General features: G+C 34.0%; 2 protein-coding genes across 10 annotated transcripts in view; one reads left to right on the forward strand and one right to left on the reverse strand.

The window, feature by feature from the left end:
* LOC114329508 (protein yellow) overlaps nt 1–14,225 on the reverse strand; it is a 371,690-nt gene that overhangs the window by 68,780 nt on the left and 288,685 nt on the right. The window lies entirely within an intron of this gene.
* Nucleotides 3,158–14,225, forward strand: part of LOC114329511 (15-hydroxyprostaglandin dehydrogenase [NAD(+)]) — a 31,281-nt gene continuing 20,213 nt past the window's right edge. Inside the window, exons 1-3 of the mRNA XM_028278646.2 lie at nt 3,158–3,323; nt 4,848–4,968; nt 11,123–11,249. Coding sequence (XP_028134447.1) covers nt 4,870–4,968; nt 11,123–11,249 — 226 coding nt within the window. The 5' untranslated portion in view covers nt 3,158–3,323; nt 4,848–4,869. The remainder of the gene's footprint in view (nt 3,324–4,847; nt 4,969–11,122; nt 11,250–14,225) is intronic.

The following is a 14,225-nucleotide window of genomic DNA, read 5'->3' on the forward strand; positions in this document are numbered from 1 at the left end:
ATTAAACATTTTATAATTATCAAATAACCAATAAGGATTTAGCAATCTGTGCAAGAGACGTCGAATGAAGTAGGTTTTGTGTAAATCCGTGACTGCATAAATATAATGTCAATAATGTGTAATAATTGTTTAAATTTAAACAAATTAAGGCAGTGCATTAATTTTTTAACTGATTTCTGTGCAATTTATTTAGGTATAAGGAATTTAAATTGATTAGTAGGTATTAATTAAATACAGTTTAAAATTTATCACATAGGTACCTATTATAATATTAATCGTCGTTTGGAAATTGTGATTTTTATTTTTAGGAAAAATTGTGCTTGTAGAAAAAGTATAGTGTGAAACACGTGCAGAAAGGTAATTTATTAGAAATTAGTACCTTTCTGCACTTGTTGCCCAATATACTATTGTCACTCGTTGTCACTCATTGGTGTTCCATTTGTGGTTGGCAAAAATGTGTGGCCGAGTCAAAAAGATCACGATTATTCATGCACTTGCCAAGTACATACTTGTCTATATGTCTTTACTTGCAGAGGCGCTCAAACAAAATGCACAAATAATTCTCATTTACTGTGTCTCTTCATCTAGACCAGGACATTTAGCCCTAAAAACACCCGAATAAATCGATTTTTAAACACAGCACCTAGAGGTTTGCAACTTTTTACATTGTGTTTAGAATGATGCCAGAAAAATAATCTACAATAGAAAAATGGGTGGAAATACATAATTTGATTTTAAAGTGAATAAAATGCATTAAAAGTTCATAAACGTGTCAAAATAAGCACATCAAGGGCCAACTCTTCAATGGCATCATGGGAAAACATCATGTCCAGCCTGAGAGATTTGGGTTTCAGTGAGTACCTGGTCAACGTGGTTGACAGGTACTTAACTGACAGGTTCATAACGGAAAAGGATACCAGCATCAGGTTAGCGCAGGGTGTTCCGCAGGATTCGGTACTGGGTCCCACCCTCTGGAATGTCCTGCACGATGGGGGGCTGAGGTTACAGATGCCGAGGGGTTGCACTCTTGAAGCTTATGCCGATGATCTCCCACTGGTTGCCAGACGAGCCACATGGTTAATGCGGCTAACACAGCCCTGCGTCGTATTAGTAGGTGGATCAGAGAGAACGATTTACAACTAGCACCTCAGAAATCTGAGGTGGTAGTTCTCAAAGGGAGCCGACAAATCATCTCTTCGCTTTATAGTGGAAGGGATGGAGGTTCTACCGGTTAAATCAGTTAAGTACCTCGGAGTCTGGCTGTCAGAAGGACTGAGATTCGGAGTACATGTCCAAAAAACGGTTTAAGAAGTCGAACCGAAGTCTGGAGGTATTGGTACTGCTAATGCCGAACATTGGAGGCCCAGGTACTACCAACAGAAAGTTTTAAATAAAGTTTTCCAGTCGGTGGTGACATACGCTGCTTCAGTGTAATGCAGTTTGCTGAATACAGCGAAGTACGCCAAGCTGTTAGAGACTTCGCAAAGGCGAATGCTCCTCAGGGTATCTAGTGCCTATAGGACGGCCTCAAACGAGGCTCTTTATGTTATTGGAGCGGTGATACCGATCGTCTTATTGTGTAAAGAGCGAGTGAGAGTGTGTGCGAGGAGGATGGATGGAAATATAGATGATGAAGATCTAGAAAGAACGATAGAGGAGCGAGTGATAGCGGAAAGGCAAGGTGAAAGAAGGAGCTTATTCCCGATCTGAGGCCGTGGTGGGAATGTAAGTTCAGGAAACTGAACTTCTTCCAGACGCAGTTTCTGACCGGGCATGGTAGCTTTGGCACCTACACAAATAGGATAGGTAAATCTGCTTCGGCGAACTGTGCTGTTTGTGGGGTGCCGGACGCTCCCGCCCACCTCTTTAACTGTCAGAGGTGGGCAAATGAGAGGGGAGACTTCGAGAGGCGGATGGGTTTCAGGCTGGATGAGAGAAATGTAGTAAATGTGATGTTAAGAGGAGAGAGAGAGAATGGAGAGTGGTGCACTGTCTGATCTCGGGGATTATGAAGAAAGAACAGGAGGACAGAAAGGGAAATTAAACCAAGGACGGTGTATGGATTTTGGTTTCTTTTACCACTATTTTGGAGCGGTGGTTAAGGTTTTAGCCGGAATACGGTTAATCCGGCACTACCCTGGTGTCTTCTGGCCTAGTGTCATACTCAGCCAGAGGACGCCAGGGTGTCTTGCTCCGTGACATTAGATGTCAAAAAAGATTTTTTTTCCACCACTGTCTGCCAGATTTCAATGGATACATTCTTAGGCTCTTACTGGAATCTGGCAAAAGGGCATTAAAAAAAAGGGCCAACTCTTGTTACTAAGGGGATTTGGGGTCACTAAATACGACTACGCCAACAGAACCGATCGTCGGACCACCTGGTGCCCAGGGTCAATTCTAAAGCACGTCATCTGAGGTTCGACGGTTACCGGCACTGAATTGATGCAAACAGATTACTTGGAGGTTTTTGGAATCACTGAACACGAGCATGGATAGACGAAGTGAGAACAGATGCTTAAGAGATATTCAGAGTGGACAACTGATGGAGAGCAGCCAGGGACAGAGATACTTGGAGGCGGATGCTGGGGGTGGCTAGGACCCGACTTAGGCTGTAGCTCCATAGGAGAAAGAGAACACGAACATGCCATCAGAACCGATCCCCGGAGAAGCTGGTGCTAAGCGTAACTGCTAAGACACATAATCTTCTGGAGTTTTGAGCGCTTTAGGCCTTAAATTGATGCAAACAGATTAATGGTTTTTGGGGTTACTAAAAACGAATACGCCAACCAACACCCGGAGCACCTGGTGTATAGGGACACGATACCTGGGGTGTCGAGGGATTTCGGCACTAAATTAATTCAGATTTCAGATTACACGAGGGTTTTTGGTGTTGCGAAACAGGATTGTGTCATTAGAAACGACCCCCGGAGGGGCTTAAAAATCTTAACAAATAAATCACACCACTGATTTACTTGTTAAGGTTTTTAAGCCAAATGTTTACGCTCGCGTACTTGTAAATTGTACACGTCGCGGTGTGAGCGACGAGCGACCTGCTTGTCATCGCAGTCGCAATGCTCGTATACTTGCCAATTAGTGAAATAATTGTGTATTGGACAAGTTCACGAGTCGTTTGTACCCTCCTTTAGCCTCAGTATCGCTTGTCTTATTATCAAGTGAGGTCACAGACCGGTCGGACCAAAACGTCTCTTCTGATCGAATCAATTATGAAGGTTTTCTATTAGCTTTAGTTGGTAGTTTGTTTGTCAAATGTAAAGTAGTGACTCGTGACTTTTGAATATCTGTGGCCATATAATATTACATTGGTATGATGTTAAAAATACTTGTTATTGTTGTTTGTTTTTAAAATATCATCATTGCTTTAGGTAGATTGCGTGAAATACTTTTTAATATTTCGTTAAAAGTCATAATAATATGCATACAAATAGATATTTCAATTAACTATTGACTAAGTTTCGTTATTAAACGGGGCAGATAACAGATAAAATTAGATTATAAAAAGAATTTTTTTATTAGAAAATAACAAAAAAATGTTTTTTGTGAACGATTTCTCAAGTGAAAATCGAAACGTCAAAATAAACGTGTTTTAAAGGTATGTAATATATAAAATTTTTAGTAGTATGTGTTAAAAACTATTACGGTGTTTACAGACTATGCAAAGTAATCGCGATTCTAGATGCGCGATGCGAGATTCGCGGGAAGTTCACCAATAGAAATTTCCAGGGAAATAAGCAAAAAATATTCCATGTTAGGGACACTAAATTATCCAGGTATATGATAGCTTGTTTAGTTATTGCAGACCTAATAGGAAGAAAACCTACCTGTTTCCTGCCTTGAGTTCGGAGCCGTTTTTTTAATTAATAACAATTTAGCGCAAAAACGCGATTTTTTCGATTTTTTCATTTCAAATGAAAAATTTCATTTTTCAGAACATTGAAAAAACTTCAAAACGTTGTTTTTTAAAAATTAAAGGGTCAATTTATTGCTTCGCAAAATGCAAAATAACGGAAAATCGTTAATTGATAATAACTTATATTTAATCTAACGTACACCTTTGTTGTTTCACCCAAAGTTGGGTATTGGGGTACGTAATAAACCCTCAAAATTTGAGATCCATCCATTGATTGGTTTAATAGTTATTCAAATATTGAGCTTTTGAGGTGCCCCAATAAACAACTTTGGGTGAAACACCGAAGTTCTATGTTAGTTTTAATAAAAGTTATTAACAAAAAACGATTTTCATTTATTTTGTAGTTTTCGAAGCAACAAATTTACTTTTTAACTGTCAAAAATCGGCATTTTGAAGTTTTTCAATGTTCTAAAAAATCAAATTTTGTAATTATGTGTCAACTATGGATTTAGCTTTTTAATGGACTGCAAACCATAAAAAAAATCGCGTTTTTTGCACTAAATTATTAAAAATTAAGAAATAGCTCCGAACTCTAGGCAGTAAACAGGTAGGTTTTCTTTCTAGAGGTTTACAGTAACTAAAGTAGAGGTCAGATACCAGTATACTAAGAAAATCCTTATTTTTACCGGGTCTAATAAAAATATCAGGTTTCAATACAATATTTTTATCAACGGTCAGTTTACTTCACCAATTCTATAGTTTTTAAGCCATAATTTAAAATCAATTTACTAGTTTTTCTTAGACTTTTAGTTGTTATTTTATAGATTTTATCTATTGTACGGTTTAACTTCAAGGGTCAGGAAAGATTAAGTGGGTTATCGTATAAAATTTTTTTCATTGTTTGTGTATCTAAACTTAGTTTAATAAAATCAGAGGTAAAACTTGGGCAGTATAATAATACAGTTCTATGTCTCTTCAGTTCTAGCTAATAGTTTTTCAATATGGTTTTCGATATAAGTGGAAAAATTGCTTTAATCACCGGAGGAGCTTCAGGAATTGGCCTTCACTATGCAAAAGAATTGTTACGAAACGGTTTACAGGTAATTTTTTATTTGACCTAATATAAAGGATATAGATAGGTTTTCCATAAATTTGCATTTTAAAAATGTAAAAAAGTTTTATTAGTATATTATAACTACATTTTATTTTAGTTATTGCTAGTTAGTTTGCTCTAGATCTTAGAGAAATATTTCTCCTGGTCTCCTAAGTAGATACTAATATATTGTGAGAATAAATGTAGAAATATGATAATAACGAAGTACTCAAGTTCATCATTCAGCCTCAAAAGTCCAGTGCTGAATATAAGCCTCCTCCCCTCGTTTCCAACCCCATCTATCCTGCGCTGCTCTCATCCAGTTTTTATTTACCTTTATTAAGTAGTCAGTCCATCTTGTAGGCGGTCGACCGACTCTTCTCTCTTGTCTTCTCTTGGCCTCCATTCTAATAACCTGTTTGTCCATCGCTCATCTATCATTCTGGCTATGTGTTCTGCCCATCTCCACTTAAACCTGGCTATCCTCTCGATGACGTCAGTTACCTTTGTTCTTCTCCTGATTTCTTCGTTTCTGATTTTGTCTCGCAGAGTTTTTCCTAACATTGACCGCTCCATTCTTCTCTGCGTGACTCTTAGTTTGGTAGCCGAGGCTTTAGTTAAGGTAAGTGTTTCTGATCCGTACGTCAAGACTGGGAGGATCAAATACCTTTCCATATGGGCTCCAACTCACTTTTAAAAGTTTCTCTCAGTTTTCCAAATGCTGCCCACCGAAGACCGATTCTTATCTTCAGTTCATGAGTCTGGTTATCCCTGCCAATCCTAATTTCATGTCCCAGGTATTTATATCTATCTACGAGTTCTATTTCCTTCCCAACAATACTGATGTTCTGGTTGGGTACCAAATTTGTCATTATTTTTGTTTTCGAGATGTTTATATTTGAACCTACATTTTCTGTAGCCACATCGATTTCTTGTACCATCTCTCTTGCCATATCAAGATCCTCAGCTACTAAGACTATATCATCGGCGAAGCGTAAGTTGTTTAGGTATTCTTTATCTACTTTTATTCCCTTTGTCATCCAATCCAAACTCTTGAAAGCATGTTTGTTCTAAGACCGTATTAAAAAGTTTAGGTGACATTGGGTCTCCTTGTCTAACCCCCCATTCTATTTTTATGCTATTACTGTTAGTATATAATTTGACAATGGTTGTTGCCTGTAGGTATATTTTGTGTAATAATTTTGTATACCTATAATCTAGCCTGCATTCTTTAAGCGCCTGTAATATTTTGCTAAGCTCAACCGTGTCAAAGGCTTCATAAAAATCGATAAAAATTAGAACTAGAGGTTTATTGTATTCCATTATTTTCTCTATTAGGGTTTTTATACTTTGTAGATGGTCATTTGTTCCGTAACTTTTTCGGAATCCTGCCTGTTCTTTTGGTTGATAAGTCTCTAACTTTTTTTCCATTCTCTTAACTATTATTCGCGTAAATAACTTATACAGGGTGTCCATAAACTCTACCGAAAAACGAAGACAGGAGATTCCTCAAATAATTTTAAGACAATTTAACCTAATTCACCTAGTCTGAAAATGCTTCCTAAGGGAGCTAGAGCTCTTTGAAGATGGCGTCATGTAATTAGTTTTTCTTAAATACTTCCAGAACGCTTCTATTTAGAAATACTAAAATTGGTATGCCTATTTACTTTCCAGAAATGAATCGATTCCATACATTGTGAATTTCTAGTACCGGTCATAAGCGTCCGTTTTGGGTAGGGCAACGGTTATTTTATCGCATAACTTTTTTGTATTTAACTTTTAAGCATTTTTGACACTGGATTATTAAATTGTAAGGTATTCTAGCACTAAAAGGTACTCTTACTTTAAGTCGGTAGGACACACCGTTTTCTAGAAAAATCGATTTGAAAATTTTTCGTTTTTGGAATTTGAAAAAAAATTGAAAAGAATTTTCAAAAAAAAACGATGTATTTTACTAACTTAAAGCAAGAGTAACTTTTAGTACTCGAATACCTCATAAATTAATAATCTAGTGTCAAAAATGCTTAAAAATTAAAGACAAAAAAGTTATGCTATAAAATAACTGTTGACATACCCAAAACGGACGCCTATGACCGGTGCTAGAAATTCGAAAATTATGAAATCGATTCATATTTGGAATATAAATAAATGTACCATTTTTGGTCTTTCTAAATAGGTTTTTTTGAAAAATTTTTTGAAATTCAAAGAACGAAAAATTTTCAACTCGATTTTTCTAGAAAACGGTGTGTCCTACCGACTTAAAGTAAGAGTACCTTTTAGTACTAGAATACCTCACAATTTAATAATTCAGTGTCAAAAATGCTCAGAAATTAAATACAAAAAAGTTAGGCGATAAAATAACCGTTGCCCTACCCAAAACGGACGCCTATGACGGGTACTAGAAATTCACAATGTATGGAATCGATTCAATTCTGGAAAGTAAATATGCATACCAATTTTAGTTTTTCTAAATAGAAGCGTTCTGGAGGTATTTAAGAAAAACTAATTACATGACGCCATCTTCAAAGAGCTCTAGCTCCCTTAGGAAGCATTTTCGGACTAGGTGAATTGGGTTAAATTGTCTTAAAATTATTTGAGGAATCTCCTGTCTTCGTTTGTCGGTAGAGTTTCTGGACACCCTGTATAAATGGCTAAAGAGGCTAATGGGTTTGTAATTCTCTAAATTGGCTTTATCTCCTGCTTTGTGTAACAGAATCATAGTAGCGTTGTTCCGGTATGTTGGAATATTGGCGTTGTGAAGGCAGGTATTGACAATGGCAGTACTCAAGTTAACAAATCAAATTCATTATTTTTCTTCATCACATTATTCTTGTGTAGGCATGTCTCTGTCTGTTTTTCAATGTCCCTCTAGTAAGTTGTTCAATCGACAGTCTCATTTTATTATAATTTATGGAAAATCCTCCTTTCGAATACCAAGAAGTTACTAGGTTATTGCACCTTGCATTTGATCAGCAATAATACTGTCACACTTACTTTTAACCTAACCACTAATTACCTCCAACTAGTAGCTCGTCTTCATAGCTCAGGGCATGAAATCATTTTGAGCTTTGTTAAAAAAATTTCTCTTAACAGTATAAAATAACTCTTACTGGAAACAGTAGAGGTAATATAACTCTTCCTTGAGGAAATATTTTACTGTTCTTGTAGTGGTGGACTGATCTCCTAGGTAAGAAAGTATGTTCCTAGTATTCCGATCAAATCCGTCTAATGATGGAAGGTGTTATATTTTTTCTGTTGCGGCAACGTTAGTGGACTCCAATATCCAATCAAATGCCCCTATATGCAAGAAATAAAACCACTTCTTCGTTGGCCATTCTTTTAGGATATTTCTAATGCAAGTCGTCTATTGGGACCGTGCAAGTTCGGCAAGGCAACACCTGGTTTCTACGCTCAGCAACATTTTTCGCACTTTTAACCCGGTACCTGCCACGTGGGGTGCTACTAGCACCCCATTACACATTTTCATCAAATATTTGTTATTTCAAGTTTGTTAACCGTGCTGTGCGTCATAGTAGCTTTCTACAATATTATACAGGGTGTCCCCAAAAATAGTGCGTTCCTTAAGGTATGGATATAATACATATTGTAGAACAAAAAAGTCCTATAACATTTTTTTCTAAAGTTAACCATTTCCAAAAAAAAAATTACATTGTTCGCCATATAAGCGAAATTTTATTTTCATAAAATTAACTAATTTGGCATCACCGTACAAGAACTGTTTGTGATTTAGTTTATTAACACCACAAAAACCTGCAAAATAATTGTACCACCCCATGCTTGAAAATCTAAAAAACAAGAATTTGTTTGTTTGTTTAGGATGAAGACAAGGTTTAATGTAAATACTTATGGTTAAAATGTTGCAACTATTTTTGAATTGTGCTTGTTTATGTTTAGATTTTTGTATACATAGTTGTCAGATTTCAATTTGCATACCAAAATGTATTTTGGTTTTTTAGCTAAACGGTTGCATTTAGAAAAAAATGTTATAAGACTTTTTTGCTCTACATGGTGCCTTCTACCTATACCTTTAAGGAACGCACTATTTTCGCGGACACCCTGTATAGCATAGATCTGTTTGCGTTTCAAGTGATTATTTAGTGTCATTGGCAAAGTTGCAATATTTCTCCGCTATTCGCGCACGATCTTTTCTCGTATCCCCTCCAAGTACTTGCACACCGCAAATACTAGATTTTCTGGTTGATTAGCAAACTGTGAAGAGGTGTACATGGTCAGTATAATACAAAATATAATCTAAGTTATAACTCATCTTAAATATTTTGGTTAGGTGGTGCAATATAATAACCATTTTCTGCTGTAACATATTTGGAAAGTTACCGGTCCTCACAGAACACTTCTTGTAGTGCTTAAATCTCAGTTGCTAACCATTATATTCTATCTTTTGCTACCATTTTTATGCTGTTCTTTGATGTTATTGATGATATTTAGTTTCCGTAAAGCCACCGTTTGTCTTTTTAATTAGCCCAATATCGTTGGAGTGGTCTCAACTTATAACTTTTAGAAGGTGCACTTCGGAGTCTAAATTTGGTGATCATTTCACAGAAAATTGTTCATATTTTTTTAAGTTCTGTTTCACCTTTGTTTTAGAATATTAAAAATGTCTGAAGTTAATTTTTTACGTATGTTCCGTGTTGTGTATCAAGTTCAATTCAAAAGATTTTAGGGCATATTAGCAAAATGTAATAAGTATTTTTATGTAAGTATGTAAAAACTAATGAAACATAAACGCATAATGAAAGATTACATTATAAACGAGGGTCAAAAGTCCCTTAGAATAACCAAAAAGCCTCTTTTGAATGAGATATTTGAAATTAAAAATCACACTAAATTTTATCTTTTTTTTCACCCCTGTAACTTATTAAAATAAACATTATAGAAGTTTTCAGGGACTTTCGGCCCTCGGTAATAATACAATATTTCATTATGTGTTTAAATGTTTCAAAAATACCTATTAGTTTTCTCAGGATTCGAAAAAAAATGAACGCCTTTAAAAAACGTTGGAGCGACATTTTGCGCCCATGCCCTTCACGCGGGAGCAGTCGCGCTCTCTTCTGTCACGTAAGCAGTCGCGCGTTAGATTTTATCTAACAATACGAATTTAAATACGAATTTAAAAAAAAATTAATTTAATATTATTATTATTTAGTTGTTATGTTAAAAATATGTATAAATATATGAAAATATTCCTAACAATTTTAAAGCTAATTTGTTGTCAACAAAGCCATAAATTCCACAAAACAAAAATTAAAAAAATTAAATAAAAAATACCTACGCTTTACTACAATCCTCCTCGAGGCACTTACGAGTGGAAAGTTATGTTCCAAAATGTTTCATCAAGTTATCACGGAAAAGGATAAAATTGTATATTTTTCTAACGGCGCTACTGCTCCCGTGTTAATGAATATACCATAAAAATAGATGACGTCTTGGCTGGTTTTTTGCTGTATATTATCTCAATTGTAAATAATATTATTGAAACAGAAAAAATACTTATTAAGGTTGAAATAATTAATAATTACATCTAATTCATCAGCTTTTCTAAGAAAATAACTACTTTTTCCACCTACCTCTACCGAAAGTATACTTTTCCGGACCTGATTGTAGGGAGCAAAGTTGTACTTTTCCTCCCTAGGGAGGAAAATATTTTTCCTCCCTAGGGAGGAAAAGTAAAAGTGACGTCATGGTATTTCATTCATGAAATGTAACTTATTGACGCCCTGTACAATATCTATTTTCTATTACGTAAGTTTCTATACATTTTAACGTTTATTTATAAAACACTCTGTATTTTGCAGAATGGTAAAGAACAGTAAATTGTTATTTTGATTTAACAATGTTTACATTATTAATTTGACTTATATTTGACAGTTGACAGTTATATTGTACGTACTTGTTAGTTTTAGTTGTAATAAATTTTGTTGGTTAGTTATATAAATAAATTAAGTAAAAATGAAAAAATGACTTGTTATTTGAGGAAGGTGGAAAAACCATATGTATAACATGGGAGTAAAGTGCCTTTTCCTCCCTTGAATGATTACTGCCCTAGTAAACTTCATTCTCGGGAGGAAAAGTAGCACTTTCCTCCCTTGTTATACAAATAGCTATTTCTTATTATTTTTTAGGGTGTCACTTTGGCTGATGTAGATCCATCTGCTGGTGCAAAAGCTTTGGAAGAGCTTGAAAAGGAATTTGGTCCCAATAAGGCAATATTTGTACAGACAGATGTACGGGATCGGCAACAGTTTGAAGGTGGGTGTAGACTATAATTTTAAATGAATGCAATACATATTATACCCTATTCCACGAACATAAATGCCTGTTTTGGATTATTTCGACAACGAATATTTTACTGTGTAAAATAAGAAGAACGAAAGTAAATTGCAAATTAGATTGTTGTTTATTGGAATAATTATTAGCGCCATTTACTTTCGTACTTCTTATATTGCACAGTAAAATATTCGTTGTCGAAGTAATCCAAAACAGGCGTATGTTCGTGGAATGGCCCATAGCAAAATATGAATTAAAACAGTTAATTCGTACTAAATTTTACAATAAATGACATTTATATACTTTAATGACGTCAACCTTAAAACTCAAACATCATATTCATACCCATTGATCTAGCATGTAGGTAATATTGTTTTTGTTTTTAGAAGTTAAGTAACTTCTGTACTGGTCAGTTTTTTATGTTTTAAATGTTTCGTTAGTCACGGAAGATTAAATAATGTAATAATTTAACAAAACGTATAGAAAAATCATATCACATAAAATCATGGGACTCCATACTAAATTTACAATCAAGATGCAGTAGAAATAAACAAACCAAGACACGCTAAAGGCTACTAGGATCACTCCCGAATCATAATTTACAATGTAGTCGTATAAAGTCGTGTAATCGCGAAAATGTGTATTTTCGCTTTTTTCGTATTTTAAATTGCTTATAACTTAAGACTATAAACTTTTGGGAAAAATGACATAAAATCTATTTTATTTAGATTGTACAAAAGAATCTCAAAAAAATATTTATCAGAGGAAAATAGGAGATTGTTGAAATAGAGCGCGCCGCACCGGCAAAAAAATCGGATGGAGACGTATATTCAACAATTAACTAACAACGGTGTAAATTAAAGTTAGACCCGATCACTCTTCAGCATCTTGAAAATGACTGTTTAAGCTATAATAAAAGTACTTGGCAACCTCAAAAATACGATTTTGAATATAGACTAGTAAGGATCTGTTTTTAGGTGGATGTGAGAGGTGTCGCATTCAGATTTTTGCGGATAAAGTTAGGTGATAACTTCGTTAATAATAATTGATTTATGCTCCTTCTCAAATATGCCCGGAACATTAATAAAAAAATAAAATATTAAAAAATTTCAAAAAATTTCGTTTTTTTTTTCTAATTTTTTTGCTTATAACTTTAAAACGATTCATTTTGGAACAAAGTCGTATAGGAATAAAAGAAAGATAATTAAATTTTCTATCAGATGCGATTGGTTAAAATTGTCTTAATTTATCACCCTTGCTGCAAAATAGCAATAAATATAAAATAAGGGGGCAAAACAAGCCTGTCCTTTTTCAATGATTTTCCATCACTTAGGTTACACTTGGATCGTTCCTAATTCGCTTAGAAAATTTTTGTAATGTGCTAAAACCGTACACCAAATTTCATTAAAATTGACTTACTAGATTTTGAATAATAATTTTGCAATCTAAACTTTTTTTAAAAAATTAAAATTTTTAAAATCTTGCACAACAAAAACTAGAACATACAAAGATTTGTCAATTTTTTTACATATAAAGGAGCACTCCACCTATCTAATGCACTTTACAGAATTAAAATCGGATTGTTTAAGCAGCCTCAGCAATGTTTTAAATTTATAAACAATTTTTTGGCTTATAAACAAATTAGTCCTGTGGCCAGGAGGGGGTGCTACGGGCTCCTTTATTTAGATGGACTTACCCAAGATTTTTATGTATTTCTTGACCCGTAGAACACGATTTTTTTGGGTAACAGTTGATCCGGATGTCGATAAGACTTATAAACAAAGAACTTGAGGAATTACATAACATCGATTTTTCGCAAAATAAAACATTTTTTGTATTTCTTGGGTAATTCTAAGCAAACAATGTTTTTACAAGTTTTTTCGTAGGATGCATACTTTTCGAGATAAACGCAGTGGAACTTTCAAAAATTCGAAAAATTGCAATTTTTGAACGCGAATAACTTTGATTAAAAAATAAAATAGAAATTCTGCTGACAGCCTTTGAAAGTTTAAGTCAAATTATACCGGTTTTAATTATTTGCATTGCTAAAAATTAATTTTTTTATTATTAAACAAAGCTATTTGTTTATAAGCCAAAAAATTGTTTATAAGTTTAAAACATTGCCGAGGCCCCTTAAATAATCCGATTTTATTTCTGTAAAGTGTATTAGATAGGTAGAGTAGTAGTAGATTAGTTATATGTAAAAAAATTAGACAACTTCTAAATGGTCTACTTTTTGTTGAGAAAGATTTTAAAAAATTTGAACTTTTTTAAAAACATTTAGATTGCAAATTTATTATGCAAAATATATTAGGTCGATTTTAATGAAATTCAGTACATGGTTTAAGTATGTTACAAAGAATTTCCTAAGTAAATTACTAAGGTTCTAAGTGCCACCAAAGTGGTTAAAAATATTGAATAAAAACAGGCGTATTTTGCCCTTTTATTTTGTATTTATTGCTATATTGCAGAAAAGGTAATACGTTAAGACATTTTTGACCAGTCGTATATCATGCAAAATTCAATTATCTTTATTTTATTTCTGTACGACTTTGTTCCAAAACGAATCATTTTAAAGTTATAAGCAAAGAAAGCAGAAAAAAATCGACGTTTTTCGAAATTTTTAAATATTTTAATTTTTTTATTAATGTTCCGGGCATATTTGAGAAGGAGCATTAGTCAATTATTATTACTGAAGGTGTCACCTAACTTTATCTGCAAAAATCCGAATGCCACCTTTCACATCGAAAAATAGACGTTTTTCCACAGATCATTACTGGTCTAATATGAGTTGCCTAGAAAATGCGTATTTTCGCATTTTTTATAATTCCTATAACTCGAAAAATATCAATTTGTGAGAAAAATCACAAAATAACTTTCTTGTTTAGAATGACCCAAAAACCTAAAAAAATATGTTTTAGAGCAAAAAAGGTGATCTTTTGTATTTGTTTAAAAAAT

This window comes from Diabrotica virgifera, chromosome 7 (genome assembly GCF_917563875.1).
Source record: "Diabrotica virgifera virgifera chromosome 7, PGI_DIABVI_V3a".
Taxonomy (NCBI): domain Eukaryota; kingdom Metazoa; phylum Arthropoda; class Insecta; order Coleoptera; family Chrysomelidae; genus Diabrotica; species Diabrotica virgifera.